The sequence below is a fragment of the Kogia breviceps genome, chromosome 4 (assembly GCF_026419965.1).
Source record: "Kogia breviceps isolate mKogBre1 chromosome 4, mKogBre1 haplotype 1, whole genome shotgun sequence".
In the NCBI taxonomy this organism is placed as follows: domain Eukaryota; kingdom Metazoa; phylum Chordata; class Mammalia; order Artiodactyla; family Physeteridae; genus Kogia; species Kogia breviceps.
The window spans coordinates 3,882,340-3,903,792 of NC_081313.1; the positions used below are offsets into that span (position 1 = coordinate 3,882,340).

At 41.9% G+C, this 21,453-nt stretch overlaps 1 protein-coding gene across 1 annotated transcript in view; it reads left to right on the forward strand.

Moving 5' to 3' along the window:
• ADAMTS16 (ADAM metallopeptidase with thrombospondin type 1 motif 16) overlaps positions 1 to 21,453 on the forward strand; it is a 158,300-nt gene that overhangs the window by 19,391 nt on the left and 117,456 nt on the right. Inside the window, exon 4 of the mRNA XM_067033287.1 lies at positions 19,947 to 20,232. Coding sequence (XP_066889388.1) covers positions 19,947 to 20,232 — 286 coding nt within the window. The remainder of the gene's footprint in view (positions 1 to 19,946; positions 20,233 to 21,453) is intronic.

The following is a 21,453-nucleotide window of genomic DNA, read 5'->3' on the forward strand; positions in this document are numbered from 1 at the left end:
TGACTGTGAAAATCTCTGTCTAGAAATGGCTCTGAGTTGAGTTTGGACAGCATGCATTTCCCAGGCACCGCACAGATCCAAGCCTGTCTGTTAAGGCTCTGGGAGTGTATTTCCACAGCAAAAAAGAACAGAGCAAGTGCTGTTCACATTCTAGTAGTTTCAGGAAAACCCATCTGCAAGGGAGCACTTTGCAGTCCCACCTATATGAGTAATTTCTCTAATGACAGAGAGCATCTCTAAATAAATTCTAAATAAGAAACAGTGCAACATACTTAGGCAAGAAGGCATGTGTAATTTATATAAAGTACAATTTAAGAAAGTAAATGGCATTCTTCCACCTCTTAGCGTCTTATACCTTTTTACTGCACGAGCATAAAGACATAGTAATCTCTGTGTCTCAGTTTCTTGGACATAATCTTTATTTATCAATCTTATGACCAGGATGGATTGCCTATTACACATGACAATTTCTGAGAAATGATATTCTTCCCTCCGTGAATCCTTCACAGAAGGTGATGCAGCAAGTTCTTTCTATACTAACTTTCAGCAATGTCAGAAAATCTGACACTTCTCATAAAATAAGAAAAACATTTCCATATTTACTTTGTTTAGTTAGTTAAGATACATGAAATATTAAGCAACTGTTTCATTTAGAAGCAAGCTGGTCGGGGCTTCCCTGGTGGCGCAGTGGTTGAGAGTCCGCCTGCCGATGCAGGGGACGCAGGTTCGTGCCCCGTCCGGGAGGATCCCACGTGCCGCGGAGCGGCTGGGCCCGTGAGCCGTGGCCGCTGAGCCTCTGCTCCGCAACGGGAGGGGCCACGGCGGTGAGAGGCCCGCGTACAGCAAAAAAAAAAAAACCACCTCTAGAAGCAAGCTGGTCAACAGCATTTTCGAGCCGCTACCAATTTAAGGGTTGTGATCGTTTTCCAGACCAGCAAGGGGAGGGAAAAGCATGAACTCTCCATGTGTGAAGAAAGATACCAACTTAGACATTCAAATAAGAAACAGAGTAAAATGACTCCTTAGGATAAGCAAATGGGAAATTGAATGAAAAACATAGCCTTTGGACTCACACAAGTCTTGTTCAAATCTAACTTCTCTTACTACTAGCCAAATCGTTCACTGCTATCCTTCCGTTTCCTTAGTTTGTAGATAACCTTGGCCTCACAAGGTCACATCATGAGGATTGGGTGAGACGACATATATATGAAAGTCCTTTTTTTTTTTTTTTTGCGGTACGCAGGCCTATCACTATTGTGGCCTCTCCCGTTGCGGAGCACAGGCTCCGGACGCGCAGGCGCAGCGGCCATGGCTCACGGGCCCAGCCGCTCCGCGGCACGTGGGATCCTCCCGGACCGGGGCGCGAACCCGTGACCTCTGCATCGGCAGGCGGATTCTCAACCACTGCGCCACCAGGGAAGCCCTTAGCACAGGAGCCCTAGTAGGAGCTGAGCACGTATCTGTTCTTCTCAGGATCCCCCCATGACTAAACTATGAAAAGTAGATTAAAACCTAATTAGAAGGTGACTGCACACACTGTCATGCCAGCAAATTCAAGTGAAGTTAAAGAACCCAGAGGTGGGCTTCCCTGGTGGCGCAGTGGTTAAGAATCCGCCTGCCAATGCAGGGGACACGGGTTCGTGCCCCGGTCCGGGAGGATCCCACATGCTGCGGAGCACCTAGGCCCGTGCACCACAACTACTGAAGCCTGTGCGCCTAGAGCCCGTGCTCCACAACAAGAGAAGCCACCGCCATGAGAAGCCCGCGCACCGCAACAAAGAGTAGCCCCTGCTCGCCACAACTAGAGAAAGCCCGCGGGCGGCAACGAAGACCCAACGCGGCCAAAAATAGATAAATAAATAAATAAATAAATAAGTGATGTGTGATCACTACACGCTTATTTAAAAAAAAAGAACCCAGAGGTGGACTTCCACTGACCTTCAGAGAAGACCCACAGATGGGATGGGGATAGGATTAGAATACTTTGATATTTACACTAAAACCTTTTGGGTGATTTATTGAAAGCACTTAGGATGATTAAAAGACATATCGTTTAAGCAGGCAATTTAAAATGCAAGGAACTGTTTATGTACTTTTTGGAAGCATTGCTTATGCCCACACATTTGAAAGAAAGTTGTCCATTCCCAACACCTGGGAGATTACTTTGTGCTTACAAGGTATCATAAATGAGAAAAGTGCCCAGAATAGCTGACATCTTGGCTTTGTATTCCCCCTGCAGCAGCCAAAGGAGCTATAAACTTTGTTTTATTTGCAGAGATTATCTCTAACTGAAGCTGGGGGAGTTTTGACTATTCCCTTTGCAGGTCATCATTAGGTAATAAAATAAAGAGTGATGGATTGCAGAATAATAAGCCAAAAGAGAAGCTAGGATATTTTATAGCACCAGTCCATGTCTAGATGAAGTGTACAAGTATGTGTAGAAGACTTTGGAGAATAAACAGTAAATGTTTAAATATGTAAGGACTGTTCTGTGTAAGTATGGCATATGTGGAAACAGAAGTCGTTATATGTTTCTTAAGAAGGTCAACAATATAAGCTGGCCTTTTCTTAACCATTTAGTACTATTATTCTGAATTTCTAATATTGATTTGACACATACCATAGTTATGTTTACTACTTCAATACATTTTTGTATTTAATATCAATCATAATTTCCTACCTCTGCCTCCAATAATCCAACGTGTTGTCCACTGGGGGGGTAGTTTATGGGCTATACATTCTAATAAAATTGAGCTTATTAATCCCCAACACTTTCAAGTGTCCTGTTATTAACCCTCTGAAAAGATACAGCAACACGTGTGTCATACCTTCGTCTACTGGAGGATTAAGGACACTTTTATTTATGAGAATTTTAGAGGAATGACTTATGCCCACATATTTGAAAGGGACTCACATCTAAAGTCTCAAAATGACTACAATCCCAAGCTGTGGTTGGTGCAGAGGCTTTATGGGACAACAGTTTTCTTTGAAAACGATGAAAATACTCTACATTGATTTAAAACTTTAAAAGCGTAAAGCAAAACAAAACCCCAGCTTCACTCCAGGCTTGCATTACACGTGTGCACCAGCAGGGGGAGAATGGGCAAACCCAGCTTTTAGCCTCGCCAGACAGGCTGAGTGCCCCGGGAGCCCTGTGCCTCTATATGTATGAAGGAACACACGTGTTTGAAATGATTTGGCCACTTCTGTCTTAAAATGTGAAGTACATTGGGAAGAATAATTGGACAGTTTCACAGATTGCAACTTTTTAAATTTATTTTATTTTATTTTATTCTAATTTCTTTATTTTTGCCTACCTTGGGTCTTCGTTGCTGTGCATGGGCTTTCTCTAGTTGCGGCGAGGGGGGGCTACTCTTTGTTGCGGTGTGCGGGCTTCGCTTTGCGGTGGCGTCTCTTGTTGCGGAGCATGGGCTCTAGGTGCGCGGGCTTCAGTAGTTGTGACTCGCGGGCTCTAGAGCGCAGGCTCAGTAGTTGTGGCGTGTGGGCTTAGTTGCTCTGCGGCATCTGGTATCTTCCCGGACCAGGGCTTGAACCCATGTCCCCTGTATTGTCAGGCGGATTCTTAACCACTGTGCCACCAGGGAAGTCCCACGGATTGCAATTTAAATGTAAAAATCTCTTAAAATCCCATCATTTAAAATTCAACTGTTGAGCGGCGGTCTTCAGCCATAAGATCCTGGTATGTTGCCTATATTCAAATCCAGCTATGGAGTCCAAGCACATTAATTACATTTTGACATTGTATCATGTTCCCCTGTGTAATTTGCAAATTAATGCTCTCATTTGGCAATTATTCACGGTTCAGATTTCTCCTTTATCTTGTACATTCTTTGTTTGATCTTGGTTTCAAAGTCAGCCCCAATCAGCTTCTTCCTTCTCTGGTTTCAAGCCCTTTCATCTGTGCTTTGTCAAAGGTGTGACTGCCTCAGGCTCTGTCAGGGCATGGAGCGGCCATGACACAGCTGTTGTAGAAACGAGGCACACGTGGGTAAAGTTGTAGGATCCCTAAGCATAATAGGTAATGTATCCTTATATTTGCCAGACATAGAGACAGATATATCAGAAAACTCTGGTCGCTATTGCCATCATGTTTAGTCGGATGCTGGTTGGAGAATTCCTTTCACGATGAGCTAACTTGCCAAATTCCTATGGTGTTTTAATTATCTTCCATTTGAATGTTCTTTCTACTACTTCTTTTTCATGTTAATAATATCACATTCCGCGTTTCCAGCTCTTGCCCAGAAGGGTAGCCCCTGGTAATATTGATACATTTTCTATCATAGGAAAAGCAGACACATTGTTAGGCTTTGACCTGCTTCAATTTGGTGGTTCTTTGGAAACGGTGGTTCCACTGTTCCCTATAAACAGACAAATGGGGGTTGGGGGACCGTGATGCTTTCATGGAGAGGCTGTTTAACACACTTTCTTCCTGTTTAACCCACTTTCTTCCTGTTTAACCTACCAAATGCTTTTCTCCAATTCCTAAACCAGAGCTTTGGAGAAAAATATCTGAACATAATTCAACGTACCTGGGTACCAATGTGTCACCATTTTGAAAAGGTCTGCTTGCAACCTATGTTCCGTGTTTGGTTGTTATGGAACAAACATATGGTGAATTCTGCCTTCTTACCGTAGGAACATGTACATTAAAGTATGTACCAATGATGCAATTTAAATAGTTTCAAATACAACATGAAAATGCACCATCATAAATAGGGAGGAATATTGATATTGAAGTGAGCACTTACTGTATACCAGGGCAGGCACTTCTGCACTCAGATTCATTGATGCATTTCATTATATTAACAATATAAGAAGAATCTTTATTTCCATTGTAAATAAGAGAAATCTCAGGATCAGGAAGATTTTGTAGCGTGCCCAAAGCTGCCATCCTACAAGGGACAGAGCCCAGATTCCAAGCCATGTCCATTGGAACTGAGAATAAATGGTGAGATTCCCCGCTAGCACCCTTGTCTCCTCCAAGGACATTCTTCCTCTGTCTTCTTGGAGTCTAATTGACTGATTGGGCAGCACGGGAAGAACTTAGATGTACAATACCTGTGCCTTTAATCACTTTGTTGCCTGCACGGGGGACAGCTGATCGCTCCTGCAGAACCTCGCTCAGGTGGCATGATAGCTCCAGAGAACTCCGGGGGGCCTCTGCGTCCTTTATGGCTCTAGTGGTTACCAGCTCACGTGACTATAAGATTTAGTGATGGAAGACCATAAAGACAGACAGAGAACATCTGTTTATAGCATTTTTTAATCCAAAACTAATCAAGGAAGGCTACAGAGATTTCTAGTCATAGATAGTGGCTGGTCCCTGTCATTCAGCCTAATTGACAACTATTGGGCCCTGTGCCTTTCTTAAGGATGTGACAGCAGGGTTTCTAACAGCATTATTTCTTTCAGTGTGGTTGAGCTACAAATGCATGTAGAGAATTGGCGAAAGGGCAACCGGAGGGTGTGTTGTGATCGTAGCCATAACAGGCTGATTGAGAGAAGTGAATGTCTCACCTGGAAATAACTGAGAGAACGGGTCCCTGGCATTCTCTTTTTTCATTTATTGTGTGAAGAACAAAAAATACGTAATTTGTCAGGAATCATCCTTGTCAATGAAATACACACATACATACTCATATATACTGATTTCAAAAAACTGTTCTTCCAGAAACTTTTTAACCTTCTGGATTATATTTTTTAGGGGGTTGGGAGGTAACCGGAGCATGAATAACTTCACAGGTCCAAGAATTGCCCTATAAACACCAAGTCCATGATCTGACCAGAGTCGTGGAGTTCTGGTGTATTGATCGTCTTCTGTGTTTCACGCTCTTCCCTATATTTCTATCATAATATTTAATCATGCTATTTGCGCAATATCTTACACTACTGCAGAGCTTGACATGTGGATTTTGAGGGCTGCCTTGGGGACCACGCCCAAGGGTTTCAGTGTGCTGACCTGTAGGAGAGCTGGTTACTTGGGGCCGGGCCTCAGTCTTCAGCAGTCATTGTTTCCTGTGCATGACTTATGTGAAAATGCCAGAAGTCAACAAGTCAGCAGATTCCATGGAGTCACTGGCCGATACATCCTTTAAGGCAGCGGAATGTTCCCCACCCTCCATTATCTATCTGACAAACTCTTTAAGGATACACCCATTCTAAAAATAATGTACAAAAACCAGACACATACTACTATATATAAAATAGATAACCAACAAGGACCTACTACATAGCACAGGGAACTCTACTCAATACTCTGTAATGACCTATATGGGAAAAGAATCTGATAAATGGGCTTCCCTGGTGGGGCAGTGGTTGAGAGTCCGCCTGCCAATGCAGGGGACACGGGTTCGGTCCCTGGTCTGGGAGGATCCCACATGCTGCGGAACTACTGAAGCCAGCGTGCCACAGCTACTGAGGCCCGTGCGCCTAGAGCCCGTGCTCCGTGGCAGGAGAGGCCACCACAGTGAGAAACCCATGCGAAGCAACAAAGACCCAATGCAGCCAGAGATAAATAAATAAAATTTTTTTAAAAAGAATCTGAAAAAGAGTGGATATATGTATATGTATAACTGATTCACTTTGTTGTACACCTGAAACTAACACAACATTGTAAATTAACTATACTCCAATAAAAACTAAATTTAAAAAACACCAGTTTTTCTCAATAAACAAGACTAAATTATGATGTATAGGCATGCACACTTGAATATTCAAAGTACAAGAAATTTTAAAAACTAGTTACTGTAAAAATAGTAATAGTGGTTACTTCTATGGGGTCACTGGGGGTTCAGATTGAAACTGGGCCCACAGGGGCTTGTGAGATGTATGGAAAAGTTCTATTTCTTTGCCTGAGTGATAGTTGCTTTACCTTATAACTCATTATATATAAATGTATAATTTGTGTGGGTTTTCTTTTCTATATTTGTGTATTATTTTACAATAAAATAAAAAAATATCAAAAAAATTAATTAAAAATGTACAAAAAACTCCCAGATTGGTGAAAGTCCAGCTGAGCCATGATACCCCTCTGCTGGGTTCTTACAGAAGGGACTCTGGAAGGATTTGAATCACAGTCAACAAATATTTATTGAACACAAACAATTATGGGAGAGATAATGTAGGTGACCGTCATCTATGTGGGGGGCTCTCTGGAGGTTGAGAGAATTGAAATGGTAAGTCGTGGAGGAGGCTAAATCATCAGTAATGTCCAGTTAGTGCAGAACAGTGTATTTGTATGATCTAGAATAGCTGTCTGTCACTCTCAGGACCGCAGGCTTAGTCTGCGTTGCTGGGCTACTTTCATGGCCATAGGAGAGGAGGATGGAGCTGATCCCAAGCTAATTTGGACTTGCTTTCTCTGAGCCATCATGGGAATTGAATCCTTTTCTCACTGGTTGGCAAAGGTAACCTGCCATACAGTGGTTTAGAGAAACCGGCTGTGAATCACAGGAAGGAATCAACCTTGGCCTGGTTTCTTTTCCTTACTTGTTGTTTGTCTTGTTTTGGTTTTTTTGTCCCTCCGGAAGTGATGGATCTGCCTGTTTTCTGTAGTGAGCTGTCTCCTTGAGAGGATGTTATTTGGAAGACCCCTAGTTTCGTATGGACTAATTTTGCCATAGTGTTTTCAATGCTCTATTTCTACCAAACAAAAAAAGAGGTGGTATTTGCCTAATATGTGCTTGATAACAGCTTATTAAGAAGGCATTCTGTTTTGTTTTTACAAATCATGGTGCTATTATTATTTATTTCCCATCTACTGTTTAACGTAGGAATATGTAGCACATAATTGTTCAATTCTATCATTCTTATGTGACCACTTAAAGTTTCTATTTGTATTTAAAATTTAAAACAGTGAAACAGAGTACAAACCACAAGGTGTAATATATTAGTTTGGTTAAGAGCAAATTCTATTTCACAGTTGAAATGTTTTTACTAAATTTGAATACTTTAAAATTGAAATGTATTTCTATTTGTAATGACTAACTTTTAAGACTAAAGAAGAAATCAAGAAAATTTTTTTTAAAAAAGAAAGCATTCTAAAATAGACCATTTTGAATATACACTGCCATATTATAATGATCATGCAATTTGAGCTGACAGTCTGGAAACAGGATTAGTCGTAATTTCTATAACCCGCTCGGGATTCTGACAGGTGTATGAGAGTATATGCAGTCATCTATGTAACTAAGGTTGGAATCTGTGAATGGTCAAATTTGGTATCCATAGGGATGGATGTTTAAAGGAACTGCCTGGAAGGTTACACGTGTAGCAGAAGTTGTGTCAAACACACAATGTTGGTACAAATGACCATTCCCCAGACCCCACGTTACAAAAGCCGTGATGAGGCCATATTGATACTGGTGTCTGATGTCCACTTGCTTGAAAACAAGGAAACTTAGTTATAACAAACCTCACCCAAAGTTGAATTGTGTCTTAGCAAGCCATTCAATAAACGGTAGACATCTGACAAAACCGTATAACCCCACGGGGATCTTGCCTGCCCCTCTCCCTGAGTGCAGGGCTGGAAAGTGAAAGATGCCAGCTGAGCCCAGGGCCTTGGAGACACAGACGCGGGGTGTGTCTCCGTGTCAGGTCTGTGAATCTTATTAAACATGCACGTTGTCACAACGCACCCCCCATAGACCTGCTGACTGAGCACTTCAGGATGGGGGAGGAGAGCATGGGTTTTGGTGGACAGAAAGTTTTGAGAGTCATGGCTGGACCTGCAGACTCCATAAACAATACCCTCAACCTGCCAGTCCCTCCTCAGGGAAAGTCCGTGAGGTTCCTATCGTGTATCTGCAGCAGGGAACCCGCAGATGAAAAGCTCGTGCCTCTCCCTGTGCTTCGCCTGGTCCAGGGCCAGTGGGGAGGAGACATATCCCCAGCGGCACAATCAAATAGCAAAACCAGCTGATTCAAGAGCTAAGTGTCAACTTGATGAGCTCGTAGCAGAATTCACCTAGAGCCAGCAGCTTGCCGACGCCGGGGCGGGGGGGGGGGATGCCTGGATCGCCCACTGGGATGGATTGAGTGTGTGCGGAAAAACTTGGATGACTTCAGGAACGGCTAGTAGATGCAAGGGACAACACCCCGGGGACCCATGGCCTCTGGTGAGAAACACGTGTGCCCGCCCTGCCTCGCGACGCTGGCCGACTTCTCTGCCCTGGCCACGCAGCCATGGCTGTCCAGCTCTGCCGTGACCCTCCCGAGCTGCCGTTGGCCTCTCGGTCGTGGTTTCCCAACCTGCACACACTTCACTTCCTCTCTCTGCAGCTTTCCATGTGCAGCCCTCAATCTCCAAAATATCTACTGCGATCTTGATTGACATCATTAAAATATCTTTTTTTTTTTTTTTTGGCCACCTTTGAAATGTATATATTTCATCTGCACCAGGTGACCTGGGAAATAGTGGTAGATTTTTCCTCTATTTACAAAGATAGAAGCTAGGTCTCAGGACACATGCGCATGTGCATGCGCGCGCGCATGCGCGCGCACGCACACACCCTCTGAAGAGAGGCAGAGTCAGGACTTGAACCAGAGCTTTGGCCTCAGGAGCCCCCACCGGCCTTTGCATCGCTGCAGCACGTGTCACAAGGCTGGCTTTAACACCTGCTCTGCCCTTAAGAGCAACGCAACGGCAAGCAAGTCCCCACACCTCACCCTGTCACTCCCAGCGGAAAGGTAAGGAGGAGCCAGGCCGGTGGAGGGCTGGGGGAGGTGTGCACAGGAAGCAGGACTAGTGGGCGCCAAGAGAGACAGAAGGGAGCCTGGGTGTTCCCAAGGCTGCGGGGTAGCTGGTGCAGCAGAGGCGTCCTGAGCCCCCCGGGGGGCGGCGGCAGCAGCACAGCCCGGAAGGAAATTGATGCAGGTCAGAGGGTAAGGCTCCAGGAATTGTGTTTTCAAATCAAGGGGTGCAATTGCAGGGTTGTAAGTAGTTAGTGATCTGATTTATGCTTCTTTTTTCCTCCAAGAAAGTAGAGAAAACATTAGAAGGAGGGCAAGAGTGGAAGAGGCAGGCAGTAAGCATAGCCCTCTGGGGGAGAAGGTGGAGGCGGGATGCAAGGATGAGCCCAGAAGCTTCACGTGTCCCCTCTACCAGATGGGCTGCAAGAGATTTCCCAGAGCGTTTGTCCAATGCAAGCAAGGCCCTGCTGAATTAGTGTTAATATTATTAGTTGGTGAATCTCTCACAAGCGGCTATTTTGCAGAGAACGTGAGCTGATGCCGTGCGGGGCCACGGGGCCGCTGCCTTGGCTGTGCTCTCCGCCTGGTCCACAGCCTTCCCTCTGCAATCCGCACAGCCAGATGCTCATCCATGTAGGGCTTGACTGAAATGCCGCCTTCTCAGTGAGGCCTAACTGGTTACCCCATCTAAAACTGAAACCCCCTTTCCTGCACTCCTGGCGTTCTGCATTCTGAGTTGTTTTTTTAATATAATTTATTTTTAGGGCATTTTTAGCAAAACACAGCAGAACTGGGTGCAGAAGTTTCCCATCTACCCCCTGCCCCCCCCCCACACGCACAGCCTTCCGCCACCAGACGGCACATATGTTATGACTGATGGACCGACACTGATACGTCATAATCACCCAAAGACCGTAGTTAGGGTTCACTCTTGGTGTTGTACACACTATGATTTTGAACAAATGTATAATGACATGTATTCATCATTATAATACCGTATAAAATAGCTTCACCACCTTAAAAGTCCTCTGTGCTCTGCCTCTTCACACCTTCTGCCCCCCTAACCCCCGGTAACCACTGTTTTGTTTTGTTTTTCCTGTTTCTTGTCTCCATAGTTTTGCCTTTTCCAGAATGTCACATCGTTCGCATCGTACACATGTAGCCTCTTCAGATTGGCATCTTTTACTTACTAATATGCCTGTAAGCTTCCTCCCTGTCTTTTCATGGCTTGGTAGCTCATTTCGTGCCGAGCAGTATATTCCGTTGCCCGGATTCACCGCAGAAGGACATCATGGTTGCGTCCAAGTTTTAGCAACTATGAAGCTGCTGTAAACATCCTTGTGCAGGTTTTGATGTGGATGTAAAGTTTTGAACTCTTTTGGATAAATACCAAAGAGTGCAATTGCTGGATCTTATAGTGAAAGTTTGCTTAGTTTTATAATAAACCTCCAAAATGTTTTCCAAAGTGGCTGCACCATTCTGGATTCCCACTAGCGATGAGTGAAAATTCCTGTCGCTCCACATCCTCACCAGTACTTCATATTGGTGGTCTGGTACTTCTACTACATTTATAGTGGCATCTCATTGTTTTAACATATGATGACATATGATGTGGAACATCTTTTCATATGCTTATTTGCCATCAGTATATCTTCTTTGGTGAGAGACTGTTAATGCCTTTGGCTTGTTTTTTAACTGAGTTGTTTTCTTATTGCTGCGTTTTAAGAGTTCTTTGTGCATTTGGGATAACGGTCCTTTATCAGGTGTGTCTTTTGCAAATTTTTTTTTTTCCCAGTCTGTGGCTTGTGTTCTCTTTCTCTTGACGGTGTCTTTCACAGAGCAGACATTTTAAGTTTCAGTGAAGTCCAGCTTATCAATTCTTTCTTTCATGGATCCTTCTGGTATTGAATCCAAAAAGTCATTGCCAAACACAAGGTCATCTAGAGTTTCTCCTGTGTTATCTTCTAGGAGTTTATAGTTTTGCACTTTACATTTAGTTCTGTGATCCATTTTGAGTTAAATTTATGTGAAGGGTATAATGTCTGTGTCTAGATTTCATCTTTTCACATGTGGACGTCCAGTTGTTCCAGCACCATTTGTTGGAGAGACGATCTTTGCTCCGTTGTCTCGCCTTCGCTCCTTTGCCAAAGATCAGTTGACTGTATTTATGTCTGTATCTATTTCTGGACTGTCTATTCTCTTTGTCTATTCGTTCTCCAGAACCACATGTCTTGGTTACTGCAGATTTCTAGCGAGTCAGGAAGTTTGGTAGTGTCAGTCCTAAGACTTTGTTCTTCTCTCTCAATATCGAGTTGGCTATTCTGGGGCATTTGCCTCTCCCTATAAACTTTATAACCAGTTTGTTGATATTCACAAAATAATTTGCTAGAATTTTGATTGGGATTGCATTGAAGCTATAGATCAAGTTGAGAAGAACTGACACATTGAATTTTAACTTTTTATGATTTACATTTTATTACATCAATTGTTTCCTACCTGTCCCCCATCCCCCAACTCCACGATGGAATTTAAGCTTCACAAGGGAAGCTGTGTTGTCTGTTTTGTCCATTGTTGTATCTGGAATGACAAGAAGAGCAGCCAGCCCATAAAAGGCAATTAATGAATATTCACTGAATGCATGAGTGCATGAGTGGACATGCTACATATTCCCTGGATGAGAGGAACCGTGAATTTCCTCCACTATGGGATCAAATTCGAGTCTAAATGTTACACAACTCTGTAAATGAATCTATTGAATATTAGAGTGTTTAATCCATGGTGTTCTGATTATATTAGGTAGCAGCAATATATTCAATGCCTTGACTGGATGACTGTTTGCTTAAACATTTCTCTTTGTGTCTTGGGAATGTGAAGAGAGATACAGGATCTGAGAACTTAAGTTCGAGCTGTTCTTAGTTCAGATATTTGTGTGTCAACCAAAGGCAGTCTTACTAAGCAATCGGTCTAGGACAACATGTTCCGATTATTTAGCTGGCGCAGTTTTATCAACACGCTAGTGGATGTGATTTATAGGAATGTTCTTATGTGATATATACAATTTATTATGGACAAATACCACGGCCGTGAATTTAGCAAACTAGTCTTGAGAGGTAAGCTCCCAAAGATTTGTTAATTTCCAGTTGTTCTAGAGCACTGTTCTTCCATAAAACTTTGTGCCATCATAGAAATATCCGTTCTGTCCAGGACGGGAGCAACTACTCATGTGTGGCTATTGAGCAATGTCAAGACTAAATTTTTAACTTTATTTGATACTAATTTAAACTTGAATCCCCATGTGTGACTAGTGAGCAGTTGGAGGACTGAATTTTTAGTTTTCTTCAGTGTTAATTAAAATTAGTGGCCACCATTTTGAACAGCACACATCTAGAAGTTTTCCTCTAACAGAGATTTAAATCCTTATCATAGATTGACCTGAAAGATGTCATAACATTGAAAGCTCAAAGAAAAAATTTACTAATGAAAAATAAGAATACACACTGCAATGATATTTAAGCTCCGAGAGAAATTTGATCTCCCTTTATAAATAACTGCCATGTCCCATTAGGTTATTATGTTCTTGACTTTTTTCACATTCATTGTTCTTTGAAGAGGTATTCCCGTTTCAATCCAAAAACCAGATCTTGGCTTTATTAGACATTTTCAGCTTAATAAGCACATTCTTTTACTATTTACCGATTCATTTATTCTGAATTTATTTTTTAATAAGTCCTTTCTGGTTTCTAGGTGGTCATTCATTGAATTTTTAAAAACCTTTTGGGTTAATACTTGGTTGGTTGGTTTTCTTTATTTTTTAAAATTTCTCTAAGTGCAGCATGAGTACATCTCACCATTTTTAAAGAACCAGCTTTTGGTTTCTTTGTTTTTCCTCTGTTGATTTCCTGTTTTCTATTTTATTGATTTATGCTCTAATTCTTATTATTTCTTTTCTTCTGCTTACATTACACTTAATTCAACCTTCTTTTTCTAGTTTCCTATGTTGGAAACTTAGATTATTGATTTTAGATCTTTCTTCTTTTCTAATATCTGCATTCAGTATTATAAATTACCATCTTAGCATTTCATTGCATCCTACAAATTTTGATAAGTTGTGTTTTCATTTTAATTTAGTCCAAAATATCTTAAAATTTCTCTTGCATTTCTTTTTGTCCCATATGTTTTTCAGAAGTGTGTGGTCTAATCTCTACTTATTTGGGGATTTTCCAGTTATCCTGTTTGTTATTGATTTCTAATGTAACTCTGTTGTAGTCTGAGAGCAGACATTGTATAATTTCTATTCTTTTAAACTTGTTAAGGTGTGTTTTATGGCCCAGAATGTGGTCTATCTGGATGAATGTCCTAAGCAAGCTTGAGAAAAAAGTATATTCCGCTACTGTTGGATGAAGTAATCTACAGGTGTCAATTATATCCAGTTGACTGATGGCGTCGTTGAGGTCAACCATGTCCTTAATGATTTTCTGCCTGCTGAATCTGTCCATTTCTGAGAGAAGAGTGATGAAGTCTCCAGCTACGATAGTAGATTCATCTGTTTCTCCTTTCAGTTCTCTCAGACTTCACTTCATGTAGTCTGGCACTCTGTTGTTAGGTACATACATGTTAAGAATTGTTGTGTCTTCTTAGAGCACTGACTCCTTTGGTCGTTATTTAATGACCCTCAATCCCCGATAACTTTCCTTACTTTGACGTCTGCTCTATCTGAAATTAATATAGCTACTTTTGCTTTCTTTTGATTAGTGTTTTTTTGTGGTATAGTTTTGAACCCATTTACTTTTAATTTATCTGTGTCTTTATATTTAAAGTGGGTTTCTTGTAGACAGTATATAGCTGGGTCATGTTTTCTGATCTATGACAATCTCTTTTAATTGGTGCATTGGACCACTGACATTCAAAGTTGATGTAATTGAATTAACATCTACTATATGTGTTGCTGTTTTTTATTTGTTGCCCTTGTTCATTATTCCTGTTTTTGCCTTCTACTCTTTTTCTTCCTTTTGTCGTTTGAATTTAACATTTTATATTGTTGTATTTTCTGTGCTTCTTTAGAATATCAGTTCTACTTCTTCTTTTCTTTTTTACACTTTTTTCGCCCAAGAGTTTTCAATATACATTTACAACTAGTTCAAGTTCACTCTCAGCCCCCACCAGCATTGCATTTATTCTCCAGGTGTACACGGTGGTAGAGAAAGAACATGGTGTGCTGACAACAGTGTGTAAATCTGAGTAATTCTGAATTTTAATCTTAGCTACCCCACTTCCTAGCTCTACAATGTTGGGCAAATGTATGCATTTAATGTCCCATTCCTTTAAATGGGAATATTAATTCTCACTTCATATGGTTGTTATTAGAATAAGAATAATAAATAGAGCAAAACACCTAGCATATTACCTGCCACATAGATGGTGCCCAAGACAAAGTAACTATAAAAGTTCTATAAAAGTTGCATCTGTCTTGTGTTTTAGAAACATCACTAAGGAGACTAGAATGAGTAGAATATTCCCAACACAAATCACACTTTTGAAGAAATGACAAAGAAGTACAGTAAAAATGAAATGAATTAAGAATTGAAATGCCTGTTTCTTCTAATGAGCTGGATCACTTTTTCACAGTATTGATTGACACTCGTGGTGTCACGTGAGACAAGCTTGCAACCAGTTCAGTGAGGAATCCCTTACGCAGCAGGAAGGAATCTGATACACTGCCCAACCAGGCTCATCTCTTCCTAATCTACATTTTATTTTTTGATTCATGCAACTTTTATAGATAGCCTTTCTAAACAGATATACATTAATAAAGATCTATCAGCATTTAAGTGTGAATAGCAACAAATATAATACAGAAAACATCCTACCTTCAAGCTTCAACACTTTCTTACATTGTTCAGAACCAGCATTTTTTTTCTTTTTGTTTTCTTTTATTTTTTTATTGAAGTATAGTTGCCGTACAATATTATATGTTACAAGTGTACGATATAGTGATTCACAATTTTTAAAAGTTATACTTCATTTATAGTTATAGAATATTGGCTATGTTCCCCATGCTGTACAGTATATCCTTGTAGCTTATTTTATACCTAACATCATAGTTTGTACCTCTTAATCCCCTACCCCTTGATTGCTCCTCCCCCCTTTCCTCTCCCCACTGGTAAATACTGCTTTGTTCTCTGTATCTGTGAGTCTGAGAAACAGCACTTTCTCATCACTGACAGGGCACCCACTCTTCCTCTCTTTATAAATGCAGTACAAGTGTTGAGTTTCCCACTGTCAAATGATTTACAGAACTGGCAATGAGAGATGCAGGTGTCTGGAGACCTCCCCTGCAATGCCTGGGAGACCCTGGCCTTTTCTGAAGCCTGGTTAATAATCCACCCAGCTTACCTCCCAGTGGTTACTGTGGGCAGGTGTGCACCAGACATTTTATGAGCTACTAAGTAAATATTCACGATTCAGTAAAGAAAAACATTGATAAGAAGAAAACATTAATCTTCCACAATTTACCTAATCATTTAAATTGCTTGCAAACTAATAATGCAGCAAGATTTATTGCAAGATTAATGCAGCAAGAAAAAAGGAGTAACTTTTTTCTTGTATTTTTCAGTATGTATTGATTATAGAGGAATATCAAAATATCAGTCTTATCCATTATTTCATTCTATGTAGTTAATGAAATAGGGGATTATTTAAATACAGAATACCGTAGCTCAGACTAAATTATAAATGAAACAAGCATAAACACTTGACTACTTTATTTGTGAAAATTCAGAAGTCCTCCAGAGGCAGTTCTCTCTTGCCTGCGGATCTGGTCCTCTGGGCCACCCAGGATGTAGCCTTTAACCCAGGGGAAAGCAGGAGGTGGTTTTGAACCTGGAACAACTGTCATAGAACACAAATGTTTTAGGGGAGGAAGCCAGAAAGCCTGAGGCAGCAGGCCAGAAGCAAAGATGTGTTTGGGGTGATGGTGTTGGTATATACCCACACACGGCTTCAGAGGGATCTCGTACTGTAGAGTGAAAAGTCCCCCAGAAACACCTTGCATTACAGAAGGGAATCAGAGATCGTCAGGGTGAAGTAGGATATTTTACACTCTTTGTTTCATTAATGCAGCAAATCTTTTTGCTTAGGCCATGTATTTTGGAGGCCATGTAGTTTAAACATATATTATTGTTAAATCTTACAATCTCGTGGCAAGTAGCTGCCTTTGTATCCACTCCCGAGAGGACGAAACAGCAGAGAGGAGATGAGTAAATCATCCGAAGTCACAAAGATCATGTTAAAAGTGTATAATCAATGCTGGGCGTCTGACTCATCAGTCTGTCCTCTGCGAGTCCATCCAGTTTCACACCAGAGATGCTGAACATCAGCTACTCTAGAGAACCCACAGGAGCTTATCATCTTTTCAGGGTGATTTGAAAAGCAAGGGATTGTTTGCATGTCAGAAAAGATATTTTTAAAAGCCAAAAATTACTATTTTTTTTTTTTTCAGTTTAACATGTCAACTAGTTACCTTAAGTAGTGTGCAAAACCTCTCTGGGGAGAGTTACCACCCAAGGTTGAACGTATCCATGACTGCTCATGCGACTCCTGAGTTAGTTTAATGCCCAGAAGGATGAAACCCAACCGGCTTTAGCTATTATTTAATTCCATACTAGGCTCTTCCTTGATAGAACTGAAGACTTTAAAATATTGTCTATCCTAGTTTAGTTGGTAGAGTTCTAGGCCTAAAAGATTCCCAGGGCATCCATGGGGTTCACCAGTGAGAGCCCCCCACCTCCTCCTCCTCCTCCACCTCAATCCAGAGCACACATCCCAAGTATTTCACCTTTCCACTGCTAGCTGGCATTTGGGCCCCGGGAGGTCTACACCCCATGGGGCTGATGGCTTCATTGATAGTTTACCAAGTTTGCCTTCTCTTACCTCTTTCCCACCAGCAGGAACACCATGGCCAATGCTTAATCTCTGAATGTACGATAAGCCTGGTCGCCCCTCTCTTTTCTATCTCCACCCCCAACCCTCCTGTCCCTGAGAGGTGTATTTGGCCCTTTCCCAAGATCTCAGAAGTGCTTCTCCATGTCTGTCGTCCTACACTGTACAAATATTCAGACCCATGCAGGACACCTCAGTCCACCGCAGACCTTTATTTTGTGCACAGGGGTGGGCATTAAGCACCCCCAGATGAGAATCAGACTCAGGCTCCTGAATCAGAGGCGCTCGTAGAACAGGCAACCAATCATCAGTGTCTTTGAATACCCAATAAGGGTCTAATGAGTGTCCTAAATTATCAAAATAACTTGGAAAAATCAGCACACCTATAAATACTGTACTGGAGAGTTCTAAATGATAGCTGGATAGTTCTGTAGGACTAATTCTTTGTATTGTAAAATCATAAAGGTATTTTAAAACATGTAGAAGGTTTTTAAAAATTAATCTGTAATCCCATGATCCAGCAATGCCATTGACATTTTTTTAAAGAAAGGATGCACACAGAGTTTTAAAACTTTAGTAGTGCCTAAGGATGTAAAAATGGAAGTGGAATCCCCCTCTCGCACCCCTCTTCCTTGATCTTCTCTCCCTGAACATAACCAGCATCAACAATTTCTCATCAGTCCTTCTAGCAAAATTCTTTAAGTGTAGATGCACACTTTTAAAAATGAACACATTTGGAATCCCACTTTATACTTTATTATACACGTTAAAATAAAATAACAACTTCTGGGACCCCTACAGTATAAGCCTTAAACTTACAGTTTTTTAATTTATTCTGATTTTGTTCCAATCCTTATACTTTGTTTCCCAGGTGACCTTGAAAATGTTGTTTTATCAGCCTGATTCTCTATTTCCTCATCCATAAAAGGAGGAGCATAATGATACCTACCTCACAGAATTGCTGTGAGTGATAAATAAGGTGTAATATAGAAAACGTTGGCCATAGTCTTAGGAGCTCACACACACACACACACACACACACACACACACACACAAGTTTAGTTAAGATTATTATCAGGACATAATTAGCTGGTCTTTTATTTATTTTTTTTTTTTATTTTTATTTTTTTTCGGTACGTGGACCTCTCACTGTTGTGGCCTCTCCCATTGCGGAGCACAGGCTCCGGACGCGCAGGCGCAGCGGCCACGGCTCACGGGCCCAGCCGCTCCGCGGCACGTGGGATCCTCCCGGACCGGGGCACGAACCCGCGTCCCCTGCATCAGCAGGCGGATTCTCAACCACTGCGCCACCAGGGGAGCCCTCGCTGGTCTTTTAAAATCATTATGTTGTTGCCAAATATATAAATGTACTTTTAAAGATTACCTTGAATTAGTTGATAAACATTTAAATTATTTTTTGTCTTAATTATTTTTTCATTTTGTTTGTATTTTTTATGCTATTACAACCAATGATTCAGTTATACATTCACAAATACTTATCAATATTAGGGAAGTGCCTACAAGAAGTATTTGGCAAGATTCCAAAAGGGTAAAACCCTAGAATTGAATTATACGTTTTCAATGTTGATAGATGTGGCAGGTCTGGCCCCAGTCCCCCCTTTCCCAGTGTCGCTGACTGTTTGTTCCCATTTCTCCTACCTAACAATTATCAAGTTTGAAAAAAAAAATACTTGTCACTCTAAAAGGCAAGTCTCTCAGTTTTCTCTCCTTTAAGATATTTTTGTCATTGTTTGTGCTTTCATTGTCTGTTATGGTGTACAGACATGTTTCATGTTTTTATAATCAGTTCTTTCCTATTTCCCAAATACTTTGCTTAGAAAGACCTCCCTGATTCCCTAAGAAATTCCTTGTGCTTTCTATTTTGTCAAGTTACACTTTTATAGAAAGTGTCACATTGTACTGAAGTCTGAGTAGAGTTTTGCTGCTTTCTATATTAGGATTATAATTTTATGTCTTTATTTGGGAACTCCCCTCACCACGTCCACCCATATTAATACCTAGGGTTTTGTGCTTTCTCCTCCATTTTTTGCTTTAAAGGACCTGACCTTAGTATGTTGTGCGCTCTCTTTGCTCCTGGAGTCGAGTCAGGACACCTCCACACCAGTGTCTCTGCAAGGGTGCGGGTGGGGAAAGGGCTCAAGAGTGAGGCTGTCCCGTCCCTAATTCTCAGCCCCCTGTGCGACCCCTTTCAACGTGTGCTCTCAGTGGCGGGAACAGCACGTTTGTGAGCAGATAAAACAGTGATGCGCATTTCTTTCCCCCTCTCTATTTTGCAGGCAGGCATGATAAGAACCCAGGAAGCGGACTACTTCTTGAAGCCCCTCCCTTCGCACCTGGCAGGGGGCCTTGCCAAGGACTCTGCGGGGCGGGGGCCTCCCTCCCACATCCTGTACAAAAGATCCACCGCGCCTCGGGTTCCGGGGTCCCACCAGGTCGCGATGATGGAGAGAAATCGGCGGCTGGAAAACCGCCACCTCTTCCACCACAAAGATCAAGCCCCGCGCGGCAGCTTCCGCCTCAGGCACCCACAGAATCTGCATTTCTGCGGAAGACGCAAGAAATGTATGTAAGGGCGATTCTTTTTAGTATTTAACGGTTTGGACATTTCTGTAAGCCGACGGAGTATTTTTAATTTTCCTCAAAGTAGTCTGCCCTAGAGGCGAAATGTGTTGACTACCTTTGCTAAACTTAAGCGATGGTTCCAAAGCAAACCCGTCAGCTGTACGTTCAGTTTAAAACATCTCTCCCTGGTAGATGGAAAGATAATGGTAGATGGTTTCCTTTGTTTGTTTGTTTGGGTTTTGTTTTGTTTGTTTTGTTTTGTTTTTAAAGAGCTGTTCCCCGGGCAGATTAAATGACAAGGTGCTCAGAAATGCAGAATCCACCAGACGTCTTCAAAAGAACCGTGGCATGTCTGCCTGGTAATGCTGTACTTTTGAGGTCTAGATTTATTAAAGCTCACATGCTTTTCCTGCTGAGGTGCTTTGTCCCTATGCAGGTTTATATGCTTCACTCACCACGTCAGAAGACAGAGTATGCATGACAAAATGTATCTGCAATTTATCACCAAGGCTTTATCGAAGTTCTTTTTGTTTGTGTCACGAATATTTAAGAATAGATGTGATATTTACATTTTATGTAGGAACGTCTAACAGACTCAGGAACGGGAGTTCAGTGTTTTCTGGACTTTTCCTCACTTCCTTCGGCTTTCCCCTCAAGCATTGCTTTATTTAGCAAACCTTCCCCAAGGAGCCTCTGGAAAGCCCATCCTTCCCTGCGGCTCGGTTTCGTTGGCTGCTAGACCCAGCGCCCTCAGATAGAGGTGGGCATGTGCAGGGTCTCCGTAAATACTGCGGAGAAGAGAGGATGGCCCAGAATCACTTGGCATCTTCGATAAAAGGACAAGTACCGTTGACCGGTCAGCACCTGTGCGTCATCTGAACTCATTTCGTCCTGTAACTAACTCTCAGGCGACATTCAAATGGACTTGAGAAACTCAAGCCAGATTACGACGAGTGAGCTCGGCCTTAGGGGACACAGCGGGAAGCACAATGCGGAGCACAGGGGAGGGAACGGGAGGCTGACAGGCTGCGCGGCCATCGGGACATAAGTGCGTGCACATCTGTAGGTGCATTTGCTTCCGCAGACGCTTCAGAATCTCAGCAGAGGGGGTTGGGTCGTGCGAGGCAGTTATCTGAAAAAGATGCTAAACCGTACAACAGGGTCTGTGTTTGGAAAATGGAAAGAAGTAGCCACTGTTTTCATAATAAAACTAGAAGAAAA